General features: G+C 43.2%; 1 protein-coding gene across 1 annotated transcript in view; it reads left to right on the top strand.

Moving 5' to 3' along the window:
- LOC124775660 (proton-coupled folate transporter-like) overlaps nucleotides 1-18,563 on the top strand; it is a 37,173-nt gene extending 18,610 nt beyond the window's left edge. Inside the window, exons 6-9 of the mRNA XM_047250491.1 lie at nucleotides 2,537-2,674; nucleotides 2,963-3,046; nucleotides 8,806-8,962; nucleotides 18,482-18,563. Coding sequence (XP_047106447.1) covers nucleotides 2,537-2,674; nucleotides 2,963-3,046; nucleotides 8,806-8,962; nucleotides 18,482-18,563 — 461 coding nt within the window. The remainder of the gene's footprint in view (nucleotides 1-2,536; nucleotides 2,675-2,962; nucleotides 3,047-8,805; nucleotides 8,963-18,481) is intronic.
- The last annotated feature ends 557 nt before the right edge of the window (nucleotides 18,564-19,120 follow it).

A 19,120-nucleotide genomic window follows, 5' to 3' on the forward strand; every position in this document is an offset into this window, starting at 1 on the left:
AAGTTCAGTGAAAAGAAATGAAGATATTGACATTTTCCGATGATACTGTAATTCTATCAGAGACAGCAGAGGATTTGGTAGAGCAGTTGAACGGAATGGACAGTGTCCTGAAAGGAGGATATAAAGCGAACATCACCAATAGCAAAACAGTGATAATGGAACGTAATTGAATTAAATCAGGTGTTGCTGAGGGTAGTAGATGAGTTTTGTTATTCGGGCGTCATAATAACTGATGATGGCCAGAGAAGAGAGGATATACAACGTAGACTAGCAATGGCAAGAAAAGCGCTTCTGAAGAAGAGAAATTTTTTAACATCGAATATAGATTTACATATTAGGAAGCTTTTGTGAAACTATTTATACGGAGTGGGGCCATGGACGGAAGTGAAACGTAGACGACAAACAATTTAGATAAGAAGAGAAAAGAAGCTTTTGAAATGAGGTGCTAAGAAGAATGCTAAAAGTTAGATGTGTAGATCACATATCCAATGAGGAGGTACTGAACAAACCTGGGGGGAGAAGAAGTTTATGGCGCAACCTGACTAGAAGAAGTGGTTAGTTGATAGCACACATTCTGAGACGTCAAGCGATCACCAATTTAGTATTGGAGAAAAGTGTGTCGGGTAGAAATCGTACAGGGTGACCACGAGATGAAAACAGTAATCAGATCCAGGAGGAGGTAGGCTGCATTAGCTATTCAGAAATGAAGAAGCTTGCACAGGATAGAACAGAAGGGTGAGCTGCATTAAACCAGTCTTCGGACGGAAGACCACAACGATAAGAGAAACAGTAAGGAATGAATTCTAAATTTCATGTCAACAGATTAGCAATTTCTCTAACCCTATGCTTACTGCTCCATCGTCACTTTTCGAAAGCTGAAAAATTTGGAAATTTGTGGTAAGGTCTTATGGGACCAAACTGCTGAGGTCATCAGTCCCTAAGCTTACACACTACTTAATCTAACTTCAATAAGTTACGCTAAGGACGACACACACACACACACACACACACACACACACACACACACACACACACACACACACACACACACACACACACACATGCCCGAGAGAGGACTCGAACCTCCGACGGGAGGAAGCCTCGCAGACCGTGACAAGACGCCTGAGACCGCGCGGCTCTCGAAAGCTGATTTCATGAGCGTCTATTCCCTTGCTGTTCATCGAGCGATTCCACGAAGCTATTTGCAGTTAATGGAGAAGACAGAAGTAAATGTTTGAAACACAATCACTAGCTGTTTCCGTTACTAGTGCAATATTATCAGCAGGGCATATCAGCCGTTCAAGTGATTTTCAGCGTTTTGGCATTGTGATCTAGTTAAGTTGAAAGGAAAGATGACACATTCATTATTCAGATACAGTTAATCAACCAAGATCAGCAACTCATGTGGGAAACAATATCATAATAAATACGAAATGAATTCTACATTTCCAGGAGAAGGCGCAGTCAACTACCCGTTCGCGAACGGAAAGTTCCATTGGACCTTGGACACGTTCCTTCTCTACGGATTCTTTACCAACGGCACCACTGCTGTAGGTGAGGGATTAGCGTTAGTTATACTTTTAGATATTACGATGAAATGAACACCCTTAGCTGCTTACAGGCGTTGACATACGTCAACGGGGACAGATGAAAATGTGTACCCCGACCGGGACTCGAACCCGGGATATCCTGCTTACATGGCAGACGCTCTGTCCATCTGAGCCACCGAGGACACAGAGGATAGCGCGACTGCAGGGATTTATCTCTGGCACGCCTCCCGCGAAACTCACATTCTCAACGTATTGTCCCGCACTACATTCGTAGTGCCCCGCCCATTATACTCATTACTCGCGGCGCGTTGCCGATTCCCGCAAGAGTTCGGGCTCTGTTTGTGCATTCGCACAGAAGCAGAAGATGGTCAATTGGCCGGTGAGCCTTAACTATATATGTACTAAGATGGTATCTGTTCTTTCGGACTTGTCCGAAAGAACAGATATCATCTTAGTATATATAGTTTTAGATATGACCAAAAGTATTGGAAATTCAGTTAAGCATACTGTACACATTGTTAATACTAAAACTTTCAGTTAACATAGTCATTGATTGATCAAGAAAAATTTTTCCTCTCCGTGTACTCAAAGCTACTATAAGTGTAACTGCAAGTAACCATCAGAAGCATTTAATTGTGGATTCCTGCGTGTCCTGTTCTTTTGGTGCGATCTGCGTAAATTTTGTCATCCTGAGATCTTAAGTCCTGTTTTGTCTTCTATTTAAAGAATTTTATTTTATAGCGTTTAGGACACTTTGAGTAAATATAGTATGTATTGGGAACTTATTTCAGCTTTTGTTGTAAGTACATGCAGAACAATTATCTTTCAGTAAGGTCGTAAGAGCACAATGCAACGATCTATAAAGATTGTTTGACGAGAAAGAGGAATATTGACAAGAATAACGTTAGTTAATATTTGTCACCCTGCATCGCTCTATCAATGAACAGGTGAATCACTGTTTCAAAAAACACGCTCGATATCGGCAGGTACCATGGTGGGCGTGATGCTGTTTGTGAGATGGTTGAAACTAGCCGATGGCTGGATAGCCCTCAACACCTTCTCCTGCAAGATCGCTGCGTCCATAATTTATGCCATATCACCAGAGTGGTGGTACATGTACTTGGGTAAGTTGTTACCTATCCTGCGACTTCTTATTGCGTATGATTTATCATATAGCGTCATTAACAATTATCACTTCCCCTACTCTTGCTCTATATTCCGTTGTTTATGTAACGTATCTAGATCCTATGTATTGCTGCTTTACATATTGCTTTGTGTTTCTTTGTCTTATTATACAAAGTATATTCACACAAAAGAAACCTTGTGTAGCGTTCTCCTTCACCAAGGTCCTACTTATCCTGTCCGACGCTACATGGCACCTCTCAATGAAATGAGTTTTGATTTGTTTGCAGGCGGAGCTATAAATTGCTTCGGAGCCTTGATCTGGGTTCAGGTCAAGGCAATGCTGACGAAGCTGGTCGCCAAGGACGAGATAGGTGAGTGCAGTTCAGAAATCATCTTACTTTTATAACAGCAGTTTTACGGATTTTTTTTTATCTAATGGGGAGGTTAACGTGAGAATGAATATATCGATGTGTGGTCAGACGAAAATATGATGATATTAGAAGCAACAGAAACTGTTGTAAGGGGAGAACGATACGTAATGAATAGGAAGAAAGAGCAATGAGATAGTTATTATGAACAGCGCAGCGATAGGAACCAAACGAACGCGATCAATCATACTTCATATGTACACACTAACGTCAAAAGGAGAAGACGACGAGACAGAATCAACACATAAAATAATTTAATAGATAACGTTATGTGTAAAGGGGGACTCAAAACTGACAAACGTGGGGAATATGAACACTAGAGGAAGTAATACAAGGCAGGCTAATGGAGGGTACGGGCTCAGCAATAGCAACGAGACGAGATAAAGACTACTTGAGTTCCATAAGAGTTTTATAGTACTAGCAAATACGCTGCTCAAAAATCGAATGAGCGGTAGGTATACTTAGAAAAGGACTGACGGTACAGATGGATACTAATTGACTTAAGTAACGGAGAGACAGGCATTGCGAAATTAGTTATTGAACTGTGGAGATAACCAGGTGCAGACGCGTAGTTTAGCAGTAATAAAGATTAAGCTGAAGGTGAAGAGAATCGAGAGACATTCAGAGGGCAAAATAAATTTCATTGTGAAAGGCAGAGGAGATTGTGGATTGGTCTTGACACAGGAATTATCTTCCAGTACGATAGAAGTATAAGAGGACACGCGAGATCCAGCATTAAAAACTGTGTTGCACAGAGATTCGGATGACTTGCGATCAGATAAGGCAGAAACGTTAGCTATCATTCCTTTGGAATATCTAAAATATTTGGGAGATGAGGCAGCCTAGCGATTACTCAAGTGCTTGTGTATAATTTCAGACTAGAGATAGAGAACTTTAGGAAGAAATTATCGACACAAACCCGTGGGCCACAACGGCAGATAAATGCAGGAAGTATCATACAATGAGCTTCCGTCCATACGTCCAAGATACTGACCAGAATAATGTGAGAGGTAGTTCTAACGTTATGCATGATAAAAGGTTTAAGATTTAAGAAAAATCAAGACTCTGTCTAAAGAAACTTTCTGTGACAGAGCAGTGCAAGATGTATGACATTGTGAGGAAAATAAGTGCATGCTTTAAGGAAAGACAGGTAATGCAGAACATTTACAAGATTCAAGAGAGCCAATAAGAATGGAAAATCAACAGAGGAGTACTCGGATTAGAAAAGACGTGAACAGGGATGCAGCCTTTCTCCTCTACTGTTCAACCTGTATATCTAAGACATAACGAAGGAAAGAAAACGAAGATTCAGAAGCAGGATTAAAATTGAGGATGAAAGGATATCAATAACAAGATTCGTTGATGACCTTTATCCCCTGTGAAAGTCAGGGAAAATTACATCTGTTGAAATGAATGAAAAGTCTAATGAGCACAAAATATAGATTTAAAGGAAACCAAGATAGACGACTATGATGGGGAGCAGCTAAAATCTGATTAGTGACAAACTAAACATTAAAACGGGGCACGATTTAGAAGACGAGATGAGAGAAGTTTGCTATTTTTTAAACAATGTAAAGGACAATGGGTGGAGCAAGGAGGGTATAGGAAGCAGACTGGCACAGAAAGAGAGATAATTCCCCGCCAAATGAAATCTGCTAATATCAGACACAGGCCGGATTTTAGAAAGGCGTTTCTGAGAATGTCTATCAGTAACAGAGCACCATTGTATGGGAGTGAATCACGCAATATGAGAAAACCAGAAAGAAAAGAATCGAAGTGGTTGAGATGTGGTGTTACAAAATGAGCTGAAAATGAAATTAGTTGACAAGATAGAAAATCAGGTGATTCTCCAAAGGATTCGTTAAGAAACAAATCTTTGGGAAAACAATTGCTAGAAAAAGGGAACATGTTGATGGGACATGCGTTAGGATATCAGGGAATAATTCGTGTCGCACTAGAGGGCGTCTTAGAGGACAGAAAATGTAGGGGAAGAGAGAAAGATTACAATACATGCTACAAATTATTGAGAACGATGGGTGCAAGAGCTATTCTGAGGTGAGTAGATTGACGCATAGGAGGAAACCATGAAGCGTGGGATCAGAGCAGAGTGTGATTACTCATGAGATAACACCTCTCCCCCCCCCCCCCCCCAAAAAAAAAAATAATAAAATTAAATTAAAAACGACAAACTTACAATTACAACTTAAAATTAACCAAAGTTTTGTGAAGTACATTTTGGAAAACAGTTAATTCAAATGTGATATTTCGAAACTTGACAGATGTACTAATTTTGTTTAAGCAAAGAATAAATTTAGGAATGATAAAATATAAAGAATATGCTCAAAGAAATCTAGAGAGAAAAGCAACTTCTTACAAACAAGATCGAGTTTGCGTCAAGAGTGTAGGAGGTGGATACATATCCTTCCAGACAAAAAAAATATGTATTAGAACGAATGATTCCCTTCAATGCAAAATGTTTTGTAGCGCATTTATTACTTCGTTAGTTTTACAGGTGAGCAGAAAGAAGGTCTGAAATTTAAGCTTTCAATTTTCTGCTTATTGTTTAAAGCCTTAAACAAAGGATGTTTATTCTCGCTGGATATAATTCAAGGTAGACTGTAGTTCATTATTTGTATTAACGAAATAAGATGTGTAGAGTAAAAATAGTTTATCTTTGGAAAAGGTTCTTCGAAACCTGCACTTGCGTCTCTGTGTTCTTACCCCAATGCCGAATAACACCAATGTTGGTGTCTGTAATAATGACCAAACATTTGCAAGGGTTTACACCGTCACACATCCAAAATTACTCCGAATACGAGAACCTGATTTCGTAACAGATAATATTCGCTTGTGCGATACGTGGCTCGACAGTGTTTGATTTTTGTAGTTGGTAATAGTTGAATTCCTCATTGATAAACGACTTTCCAGTGTCACAGAGATTCTGTACCGTTAGATATGATCATGTAATATGTTTCGGTCCACTTCATAACCTTTGCAGTATCGTCTATGTAGGTACCGAATCTTGAGAGATACCAGACTATAGTTTAAGGTAGGATAGACCTACTAATCAGTTTTTGCAGAGAACGATTTGGGGTAGAAGTGTAGGTTCAGACTCTACTCACTGGTTGTATTTGGGCTTAATGCTCATGAAACTGAGGAAAAAAGTTTATATGGTCTCCTGTTTGAGGTGCGCTTTATATACAGTGGGACGCGAAAGTCCACATACACCCTAAAAATAACACTTGAAGTCAAAATCAATCGAGAAAATATTATGTATTCACTTTCTGTGATATAAAAAGACATGTTAGGAACTGAAAAACAACATATACACTGCATAATTAATAATAATTCCATATACTGACATCTTGAGCATACAAATGAAACAGCGGTCAGGCACAAAAGTAAACATACACTGTGATGCTCTTCACTTTCCGGCACAATTTAATATTTTGTATTGCCACCTTCTGCTTCAATCACAGCTTCCAAACGTCGAGGCATAGATTCCAATTTTTTTTATGTACGCAGGTGTAAAGTTATTCCACTCTTTCACTAAGGCTGCTTTTAAATCATTTTTGCTTTTGATTTTGTATTTTTTTTTAATCCTACGTTTATGTTCTCCCCAAAGATGTCCAGTTGGTTTAATGTCTGGTGACTGGGGAGGCGAATGCAACTTTTTGGTACATTGTAAAGTAGCCATTCTTTTATGACAATGGCCGTATGCTTGGGGTCATTGTCTTGCTGAAACATCCAGTCTGTTCTTAGTCCCAGTTTCTCCGCAGATTGCTTCAGATTCTCCTTTAAGATGGTGATATACTTCCTTTTACCCATAATACCTTCAGTAAATACTAAATTCGCAACTCCAGCTCCAGACATGCAACCCCACACAAGAATATTTCCCTCACCATACTTCACTGATGGGACAAGATTTCTCTTCTTCCAACTTTCATTCCTTTGTGGCCACACCTTTTGCTGTACATCACACTGGAAGATGATAAACTTACGCTCATCCGTGGAGAGTAATGAGGAATCTTTATTTCGGTGCAGATTTGCAAATTCTAGGCGCTTCTGTTCATTTACCGTGGTTATGAATGGTTTCTTCTTTGCTGTTCTACTTTCAAATCCAAGATTGTGCAGCAGTCTTCGTACTGTTGTGGGATGAACGTTATTTCCACTATTATTTGCGACATGTAATGCCAACTACTTTCTAATCCAACACTGTGCAGCAGTCTCCGTACTGTTATGGGATGAACATTATTTCCACTATTATTTGCGACATGTAATGCCAACTCCGTAGCTGTAATTCTGGGATCCGCATTCACTTTTCTAATGATGTGTCGGCGCTCCCTGTTAGATAATTTTGGTGGTCGTCCCCATCTAGCACTGTTTTCTACACTTCCTCGATCCCTGTAATTTCCTATTACGGTTTGGACACTTCCATGGCTCCTTAAAGCAATTTCCCCAATTTTCCGCAGTGAAAAGACCTTTTTACTGAACTCAATAATATTTTTCCTCACCTCTATTGGTATGTCGGTTCTTTTTGAATCCATGTTACACGATCGAATTATGTATTGGAATACATGTCTGTAATATCAACAAACCACACCACTTGCACTGTGTTCTCTGCAACGTCTCTCTTGCAACTAGCGACAGACTCGAAGTGTATGTTGACTTCTGTATCGCAGTAAACAAACGCATCTATCACACTTGCAGTGCATGAACCCCCCCCCCCTCCCCCGCCCCGTGGGGGGTGGGGGCTGTGAGCAGCGTAATATGCTTCTCTACAGCCTACAGAAAAGGCAAAAAACGTAATGAGAATATAAACAAACAAGTAAAACAGGCGATAAAACGATGACATTGTAAAAAACTGTAAAATGGCGGAAAGTTGTGGAGTTTAAAATATAAAAAACACTGAGGTGACGATGCGGATGAAGATACACAAGAAGGAGGCAAGCACAATTTTAAAAAATGGCGACGGTGTGGTTTCTGTTCGCATGAGATAAAAAACACAACTAGCGACAGTATGGTGGCTGTTCGCAACACTGACAGGGGACACACAACAGTGAACACTCATTTATAACAGCACTATACAGGTGACACAGTGGCAGATGGGGGGGGGGGAGGAGACCTGGACCAAAGAGGGGGTAAAAAGGGGGGAGGAAAGAAAAGAAAAAAAGGGGGAGCCGATGGAGGGAGCGGACATAGAAAACGGGGGGGCTGGGCGGATGCGAGAAGGAGTGGAAAAGGCAGGGAAGGGAAGAGAAGGAAGGCAGAGAGAGGATAGCCGGGGAAAAAACGGGATGGTGGGGGGGGGGGGGGGAGAGGGAGTCCAGGGAAAGGACAGAGGAAGGGAGGGGGAGGTGAGGATCAGAGTTGATAGGGGGGGGGATAAATGGAGGGAGAGTGGGCATCATCCAGGAGGGGGAGTCGACAGAAGCCACCTTGGGAAAGGAGACGAAGGGTGCAGAAGGCGCGGCAGAGGGTGGGGGTTGAGAGGAGCAACCAGAGGATGAGGGAGATACCAATCTGAAGACCTTGGTTTATGTTATTGTGGATGTGGTTGTAAGCACAGAGTTGCACGTCTACCTCTGTGCTTCCAGGCTGTATGCAACATGCTACAAAATGGGTTGTATGTAGACTTATAGTGTCCGACTGTATGTCGACTGTATGTCGTTGCAGTGCCCCTCTGTTTTGTGTGTCCACAGGCCAGGTGTTCGCGCTGGCGGTGACCTTGGAGGCTTTGGCCCCGCTGGTGGGGCCTCCCATCTACAACGCTATCTTCACGGCGTCCATCGATTACTTCCCTGGAGCTTTCCACTTGTTGTCCGTCGGGATCATGGCACTCGACCTTGCCGTGCTGCTGTGAGTACTCTTATACCAATAGATCCTAGTCCATAACAGTGTGAAGGCTGGAAGACCCATGTGTCAAAATTTTGTCGCATTCACTTAATAGAACGCAGAGTGGAATTTCGACGCTTTTAAAGGAGACAATTTGCATGTCCAACGGTGTTCGCCAGGGCAGTGGAGACGTGATTGTGTTCTTCAGATTTTTCTGACTTCATTTACGGTAATATTTCCAAATGTCCTGCTGTGTTGAAGATGCCATATGTCTGCACAATGTGCGTGGACTCCAGGTGGCAATCACTTGTACGACATTTGCTTGCAGCGGCTTCAGTGTAAGACGACCAGAACAACTGTTAAAATATTGCTCGAAAAAATGAAATTCTTGAAGCTAGAGGAGCAACCAAAAATACATATTTCAAATTATTACCGCATATGTGACGCCTAACTTTGTCGTTCCACTGACAGAGTTAAGTGTCTTGGAAGCGCACTTCAGTTTTCAATTTGCGTAAAATCTTTATCGCTGTTACGTTCATTGCGCAAATTCTAAGAGGAGGAAGTACTGTGCGAAAGCTGTATATATCTCCTAATTTGCTCGAAAACTTTGTATCTTAGTGTTCATGACTCCCACTGTTCCGCAAAAAACTAAAGAGAGGGGCTTAACTGGAAAGCGTCCGCGGATTCGAATGATGATAAGGTGCAGCAGCCTTAACAGATGGAAGGAACACTAGAGTTTATCGTCCCGTCCTCAACGAGACTATTAGGCACGCAGTAAAGCTTGGACTGGAAAAGAATGAGAGGGGACCGGCGTGCCATTTTAAATATAGCAGCCCTGGCATTCGCTTCAAGCGATTTGAGAAATTCACGGGAAATGCTGCCGGATGGGCTTACGGAGAGTTAAATCACCGCCCTCGAGAATGGGGTACCCATTGTACCAGGTCACTTAATACAGTCTTGACGTACGATGTAGGTGTAAAAGACACTTGCAGGACTAACGTAACCTTCAACATCGCCAAAGGTGAAAACTATAGGCGGTCCGATCGTCTTTGCTGACATACTAACAGTGCAACTATATAAAGAGATTATGCAACACTATTCGGGTTTCAGATTTTCTTTCTTTAATCTGTGTCCTCCAGTGACGACTGACTGATGAGATTCAGGCGATGTATTTATTTTAGACACGGACCACATTTTTTCTACATTTTATAAGAACAGAATCAAGTTTATATATCTGAGGATAGATGCCTTCAGCAAAACGAGATTATTCCCTCTACTCAAGTCCGAAAAAAAAGTCAAATAATAAATTTGTTGCATCGATAGTTTAGTGATAGAATCTTGAAGTAACTGACAAAATGTGTATTTTCAATTCATCTATGTTTCCCGTCACATATTAATACAGCGTGCTATGTCTGAGACCCAGACCACATTCAGATAAGTGTTACCACAACAAGGAATACGAATGTGAGTGGATGCTAAATAACACCATATATTCACCAAATTAAAAAATTATTGGCAATATTGTTCTTGCAAATTTAACCAAAAATGTTTCTCTCTCGTCCCACTCTCTGTCTGCCTATCTGTCTCTCTCTCAGAAGCACAAGTTTTCCTTCCATGTGGTGGGTATTGTTTTCTCTTCCTGGGGCCAATTTTTCTGTACTTTCCACTTAAATTAAGGCACCTGCCTCCATGTATACACACACACATGTCTCTTAAACGGCACCAATCATTGAGATGTAACAGATGAACGATAAGTGGACACTTTCAACGAAAGAAATGCCACTCATATACCGGTTTATATACATAAACGGGGTGTATCAGAAGGAATGCTCAATATTCATGGTTATGGCAAGGAAAAAAGTCAAGTAATCATAGGCTCTAAAATGCATACCTTATGAGCTCTCAGCACTACTTCACCTTCGATACTGTGAAGCAAATCTCTTCTGCTGCAAGCTCTTTGCTTTGCATATATTGAGAGGTGGTAGTATTGACCAAAGAAAGAAAAAAAACTCTAATAAACATGGGCTCTAAAGTGCATACCTTAAGCCAATGTCTCCCAACCTGGGGGTAATGACCCCCTCAGGAACAAAATTTAATTTTCTGCCGGCTAAAAACAAAAGGGTTCAGTTGTGTTTCGGTCACGAAACTAAATTATTTTTAATAGATCTTTACTATTGTCACTATTTTCTAAGATTGTAATACTTATTCCATAGGTTACTAACAACAACTTTTTTTAAGTACTAGCACTATTGCGTAACACAATATTGTGAAGGTTACAGCTTGAGAAACGAATGTAGGAATATTATCTTCCCCACATAGTCCTTTGTACCACGTATCTACGATAGTAAAACTGAGACATATGCATCGCATGTGCTGAAACATGCAACGGAAATGCCTTTTCCGAGTTGTAGGTAGTGCCTGCTATAGACCTGGAATTGCAAAACGTGTCCACCGTAGATGTGGAGAGTTGCTGGCTTTCTTTTCTGAGGAGGATTTGTGGGAAGCACGTGTGATGCACCGAGATTCACTTCATCATCATGAAAACTGTGGTTAGAAATAAGCAGTACCAACTGCATCGTTGACCAAGCAATTCAGGAAAACTATGACAATATTATAAAAAGGATAGACTGCTGCCCACCATACGAAAATGTAGAGACACAGATAGGTAAAACAAAAAACCTGCTAAACAAGAAAGCTTCGGACAAAAAGCCTTATTCTGTAGTGGACGACACACATACATATTCACACGACCACAGCTCATACGCACATTATAATTGTCTCCGACTGCCGACTCTGTTGAGTTGGATTTGCGTGAATGTGAGAGTGTGTGCGTTGTCCGCTTCAGAAGAAGGCTTTATGGCCGAAAGCTCACCCGTTTAGCAGTCTTTTTATTGTGCTTGTCTGCGACTCAACATTTCCACTACATGGTGATAGCAGTCTGTCCTCCTGATAATACTGCCATTATTCCATCTTGGATTTTCCATTGTTTAAACGTAAGTTAGCTTAGTTCATTTTAAAATTAAAAATGTTCAAAAACAATTCGTCTTCATTCTGAAGTTCAATTACGCACTAATGTTGGGGTGATTTTGTGTGTGCCGGTCTGAGTGGCCGTGCGGTTCTAGGCGCTACAGTCTGGAGCCGAGCAATCGTAAAATGCGTTTTAGACAGGTACGTGCCGAGTAAAACTGTGAGGGACGGGAAAAACCCACCGTGGTACAACAACAAAGTTAGGAAACTACTGCGAAAGCAAAGAGAGCTCCACTCCAAGTTTAAACGCAGCCAAAACCTCTCAGACAAACAGAAGCTAAACGATGTCAAAGTTAGCGTAAGGAGGGCTATGCGTGAAGCGTTCATTGAATTCGAAAGTAAAATTCTATGTACCGACTTGACAGAAAATCCTAGGAAGTTCTGGTCTTACGTTAAATCAGTAAGTGGCTCGAAACAGCATATGCAGACACTACGGGATGATGATGGCATTGAAACAGAGGATGACACGCGTAAAGCTGAAATACTAAACACCTTTTTCCAAAGCTGTTTCACAGAGGAAGACCGCACTGCAGTTCCTTCTCTAAATCCTCGCACAAACGAAAAAATGGCTGACATCGAAATAAGTGTCCAAGGAATAGAAAAGCAACTGGAATCACTCAATAGAGGAAAGTCCACTGGACCTGACGGGATACCAATTCGATTCTACACAGAGTACGCGAAAGAACTTGCCCCCCTTCTAACAGCCGTGTACCGCAAGTCTCTAGAGGAACGGAGGGTTCCAAATGATTGGAAAAGAGCACAGATAGTCCCAGTCTTCAAGAAGGGTCGTCGAGCAGATGCGCAAAACTATAGACCTATATCTCTTACGTCGATCTCTTGTAGAATTTTAGAACATGTTTTTTGCTCGCGTATCATGTCATTTCTGGAAACCCAGAATCTACTATGTAGGAATCAACATGGATTCCGGAAACAGCGATCGTGTGAGACCCAACTCGCCTTATTTGTTCATGAGACCCAGAAACTATTAGATACAGGCTCCCAGGTAGATGCTATTTTTCTTGACTTCCGGAAGGCGTTCGATACAGTTCCGCACTGTCGCCTGATAAACAAAGTAAGAGCCTACGGAATATCAGACCAGCTGTGTGGCTGGATTGAAGAGTTTTTAGCAAACAGAACACAGCATGTTGTTATCAATGGAGAGACGTCTACAGACGTTAAAGTAACCTCTGGCGTGCCACAGGGGAGTGTTATGGGACCATTGCTTTTCACAATATATATAAATGACTTAGTAGATAGTGTCGGAAGTTCCATGCGGCTTTTCGCGGATGATGCTGTAGTATACAGAGAAGTTGCAGCATTAGAAAATTGTAGCGAAATGCAGGAAGATCTGCAGCGGATAGGCACTTGGTGCAGGGAGTGGCAACCGACCCTTAACATAGACAAATGTAATGTATTGCGAATACATAGAAAGAAGGATCCTTTATTGTATGATTATATGATAGCGGAACAAACACTGGTAGCAGTTACGTCTGTAAAATATCTGGGAGTATGCGTGCGGAACGATTTGAAGTGGAATGATCATATAAAATTAATTGTTCGTAAGGCGGGTACCATGTTGAGATTCATTGGGAGAGTCCTTAGAAAATGTAGTCCATCAACAAAGGAGGTGGCTTACAGAACACACGTTCGACCTATACTTGAGTATTGCTCATCAGTGTGGGATCCGTACCAGGTCGGGTTGACGGAAGAGATAGAGAAGATCCAAAGAAGAGCGGCGCGTTTCGTTATCGGGTTATTTGGTAACCGTGATAGCGTTACGGAGATGTTTAATAAACTCAAGTGGCAGACTCTGCAAGAGAGGCACTCTGCATCGCGGTGTAACTTGCTCGCCAGGTTTCGAGAGGGTGCGTTTCTGGATGAGGTATCGAATATATTGCTTCCCCCTACTTATACCTCCCGAGGAGATCACGAATGTAAAATTAGAGAGATAAGAGCGCGCACGGAGGCTTTCAGACAGTCGTTCTTCCCGCGAACCATACGCGACTGGAACAGGAAAGGGAGGTAATGACAGTGGCACGTAAAGTGCCCTCCACCACACATCGTTGGGTGGCTTGCGGAGTATCAATGTAGATGTAGATGTAGACCGCTACGGTCGCAGGTTCGAATCCTGCCTCGGGCATGGATGTGTGTGATGTCCTTAGGTTAGTTAGGTTTAATTAGTTCTAAGTTCTAGGCGACTGATGACCTTAGAAGTTAAGTCGCATAGTGCTCAGAGCCATTTTTTGATTTTGTGTGTGTGTGTGTGTGTGTTGGGGGGGGGGGGGGGGTTAGCTAATACCTGCCTGCACTCAGGGGTAATGGTGTCAGAAACTGTTTTGAGAGTTAGTAGGAGTTGTCCATCTTCGCTATTGTGAAACACATCTCTACCGTGGCACACAAGTGCTCATAGCACTTAATGTATGCATTTTCTTCTTGTTTTGGTCCATACTGCCTCCTAAAATAATGAAAGCAAAGAGACTGCAGTAGAAGAGATCTGTTTCATATTATGGAAGATGAGGACGTGCTCATAGCTCTTAAGGTATGAGTTTTACAGTCCATTTCTATCAAAGTTTTTTGCTTCGAATGATCGTTCCTGTCAAATCCGTAAATATTGTCCACTGCTCCTGGGACACCCTGCACAGATTGCATTCCCTTCGTTCTACAAAATTTCAGAGGTTGTTCAGAGATACTATCTGAGTATTTTCGAATAAGAGACTCGTGGTTTCTGCCGACTTGGTGTATTTGTCGTATTTCTTACTCCCGTGTCTGTTTGTATCCGCCGCGCGGAGTGGCCGAGTGGTTTGAGGCGCTATGTCACGGATTGGGTGGCCGCTCCCGCCGGAGGTTCGAGTCCTCCCTCGGGCATGGGTGTGTGTGTTGTTCTTAGCATAAGATAGTTTAAGTTAGTTTAAGTAGTGTCTAACTCTAGGGACCGATGACCTCGGCAGTTTGGTCCCTTAGGAATTCACACACATTTGAACATCTTTGTATCCGTGTTGAACTGGCATATCTGCGGAACAGTGCAAATGTTTCCGATAGGTGCTGTCTGTTTTGTTTGGAAACAAACTCGTGCTACTCAAACCCTTTACTTGTAGTTCTCATCGGTAATCTCCACTTTGCTCTTCGAACAGTACTGCTCGGTTCTCTATTGGTTTTTATCCTGTAACGTTCATCAAACTTTGACCGTAATGGCCACTGTGCACTTCGTGTATGGGTTCACTGACTGCAGTGGAAAAAGCGGTAAAAAGGCGCCATGCTAAGCTGTCCCAGCAGTGACGGCAATCACATCACAGTACCTTTGCATCTGTCTGAGCGTTGTTGCACTCGTCAGCTTTTTGTGCTGTACATTATATTACAGACTTTTCCACTATTATAGAATCATTGTCACAGAAACACAGGTAACTTAAGTGTAACGTGAATGTAGGCCTTCCCGGCGTATACTGCTGATGAAATATTTTGGGCTTTCCATCCGGGTGGCTGCGTTCACATTCCGCGACGTCATTCTCATCATCTTTTGGCGAAGTGTCGATGATGCGCGGGCGTCCCGCCTATATAGCTGAGCGGCCGCCATCTCCCACCCCCCACCCCCTCCATCCCCCCCCCCCTCCACGCGTGGGTTGGTGGTGGGGGCCGCGCGGCCTGAGAAGATTTCATCACGTTAAGTAACAAAGCAAATAATTATAGCTCTGCAACGAGTCACTGGAGACAACAGGTCCATTATATCGAAATAATCAGAGAACGTTCCAGAGCAGCCTCCGAAATTTTGTCGATAGAGATCGTGTACACGATATATACACTGCTGATTACCCAAAATGCATCACCCTGCAAGAAGCATCCCATTCAAGTGAAATTTGCAGCGTGCGCGTGCGTTTGTGGCGACGAGAGATGCACATGATTAGCATTTCAGCGCAGGCGCACATCACGGACCCCAGTAGCGCGACCTGCAAGCGCTTATATAAAGGGGTAACAGACGCACTGGAATTCTTCTTTCGTTAGGCTTTTTTGTGTATGCATCTTCAGTATGCCCCGTAGAAGAGACCGAGCGTCTATCGTGCACGTTTCGGTGTTCGACGGAGGAAGAATAGTTGCCTATGGGGATTGCGGATTACCGTTCAGATAAATCGGTGATCGTTTCGGACGGAACCAAGCCACTGTGATGCGGATCTGTAATTTCTGGATGAAGGAGGGAACGGTGGACCGAGAGTATCGATTACACTCATCTCACTGCAGCAATGCACGTGACGACAGGCATATTCTGTGCATGACAGTGAGGGTTCGCTCTGTCACATCACGAACCATTTCACAACAAATTCGGTGTATTCCTCAAAAAGCAGTTACCGCGGGTACCAATTGATGTCGTATGCAGAAGGATGAATTGTCCATAAGGCATCCATTGCTGCGTTTAACACTGAGTCAAAGCCATACGCGTTTGTACCGGCAGTGGTGCGATGAACGATGGTTTTTACCGACGAATTCCAATTATGCGTGCACCTCCAAGATGGTCGGTTTGGAGTCTGGAGACACCGTGGTGAGACACTGTTGAACTATTGCCTTGTGCAACGTCATATTGCTCCTGCACCTGGTATTATGGATTGAAGTGATACTGTATACCACTCCCGCACTCCCCTAGTACGCACTGGCAGTACACTAAACAGCCAGCGTTACATCTCTGAAGTGTTGGGGTCTGTTGTCCTCCCACAGCTACGGTGCCACCCCCGCCACATTGCCACAGGATAATGTGCAATGTTCAAGAATCCTTCGTCGCTCTTCGGACTGCATTGCTGCCTTGGCCTCCCTATTCTTCCGATCTCTCGCCTATGGAAAACATCTGGTCGGTGATTGCGGGACGACTGGTCCGGGCTACACCAGCCGCTACTACGCCAGATCAATTTTGGTAACATGTGGAAGCAGCATGGATTGCTATAGCCCAGCGACACATGTAGCGCTTCTTTGATTCAGTGTCAAGACGTCTAGCAGCAGTTACAGCCAGCAATGGCGGCTACATTCAGTACTGACTTCAACATCTTCCTTACTTCACAAGGGGCTGTATTTTCAATCGTCTTATCTTTGTACAATATGTGAACTCCCAAATAAATTTGGCTGTGATATCTTCGGTCTTTCTTGGAGCTACATTTTGGGGGGCCAGTAGTGTATACAGGGTGAAAAGTATTTAAATCGACAAACTCTGGGAGGTTGTAGGGGACATCTAAACAAATATTTTTCCCTAATGTCATTTTTTCCTATGAGGATTATTTAAACCGGTAGAGGCCGTTTTACGCTCTTCAGTTGTTAGAGGCCGTATTACGATCTTCAGTTGTTAGAGGGCTTATTACGCTCTTCAGTTGTAGGCAACTGCTGTCCACTAGTGTAGTAGTGCATTGTCTCTGTTTACTAATGGAGCGATACACCTGGAGTGAGTACACTGATATCGTTGGTGCGTACTACGTAGCGCACCACAACGGACGAGCTGCACAGCGGGTTTATCAACAACAATATCCTAAACGCCGTATCCCGCATCATACGACCTTTGCTGCTGTGTACCAACGTCTGCGTGAGACCGGGCCATTTTGCAGATTATCTTGGAGGGACGCCGTCGCTCGGTAAGAACGCTGCAATTTGAGGAAGCTGTCTTGCAGCATTTTGAGCGCGATCTTTCAATCAGCACTCGTGCAATTGCACGTAACATGAGGACGAATCAGACGAATGTAAGAACAATCCTTCGAAAGCACTTGTTACGTCCATTTCACATACAGCGTGTCCACAACCTGGAACCAGTTGATTATCCACCCAGAGCACAGTTTTCGCAGTGGTACCTGGAACAGTGAGAAATGCATCCTACATTTCTATCCTCTGCTACCTAGACCATTAAATGGCAGGCACTATAGCAATTTTTCTCGTCAGAGCATTGCCAGAATTGCTGGAAGACGTCCCGCTCCCTACAAGACAACGCATGTGGTTCCAACATGACGGGGCGCCGGCAAATTTCAGTCGTCGTGTGCGTCGATTCCTGGACCGACAGTTTCCAGAAACGTGGTCCTGTACCATGGCCTGCTCGATCCCCAGACATGTCCCCTCTGGACTTTTTGTGTGCGGAGAGATGCGCAATCTTGTTTACGCAACTCCTGTTGCATCAGAAGAGGATCTGGTTGCAGCTGCAGCAGGAACAGTTCAGTGTACTCCTGGGGTTTTTGCCCGTGTCAGACAGAACATGATCCGACGGTATAACCTTTGCTTACGTGTCAATGGAGGCAATTTTGAAAATCTACTGTAATTGAAATAGGATTGCGTTAATGTGTTGTCTCTTGGTCATAAAAAAATGGAAAAGTGTTTGTTGGTTTAGTTAATTTGTAGCCAGAGAAATCTTCCTCTACCGGTTTAAAATGATATTAGGAAAAAATATTTGTTTCGATGTCCCCTACAACCTCCCAGTGTTTGTCGGTTTAAATACTTTTCATCCTGTATATCGTTATTTAAATTTGTTGGGTACGAGTTTTGAGAGACTGCTCGTTGTTGCAGATTTGCCATTTATCTAAACCGAGGGGCGAAGAAGGAGCCGCAGCAGCGGCAACAAGAGGAGGCGTCCCCACTGCCCGCCTGAGGAGCCAAAGCACATCTCCGGAAGCTAGAGCACAGGGATAGAAGAGTCATGGATTCCACCAAGGCAGGCAGAGTATTGAAGGGAGCTGACAACACCTAGATTGCTTTACACTCACATAGTCAAGACATTGGGATCCGTTGACGCCTGTCTGTCTGCCTGCGGGCTCCTCAGTCTCGTGCCCTATACCGGACACTGCCTGCAGGCTCAATGACGGCCTCGAACGGCTTTGCTTGCTGTAGTGACGCTGCTGGGGCGGCTTACACGCTGGCTGCACGAGTGCGACGTGGCAGAGCCATAACCACTCTTTTGTTCTGTTGCGTCACAGCCTAATGCTTGTGTGTGTCTCTTTATAGCCGGCTGGTGTGGCCGAGCGGTTCCAGGCGCTTCAGTCTGGAACCGGGAGACCGCTACGGTCGCAGGTTCGAATCCTGCCTCGGGCATGCATCTGTGTTCTGTCCTTAGGTTAATTAGGTATAAGTAGTTCTAAGTTCTAGGGGACTGATGACCTCAGATGTTAAGTCCCATAGTGCTCAGAGCCATTTGAACCATTTTGTCTC

This window comes from Schistocerca piceifrons, chromosome 1, assembly GCF_021461385.2.
Source record: "Schistocerca piceifrons isolate TAMUIC-IGC-003096 chromosome 1, iqSchPice1.1, whole genome shotgun sequence".
NCBI classification, from domain to species: Eukaryota; Metazoa; Arthropoda; class Insecta; order Orthoptera; family Acrididae; genus Schistocerca; species Schistocerca piceifrons.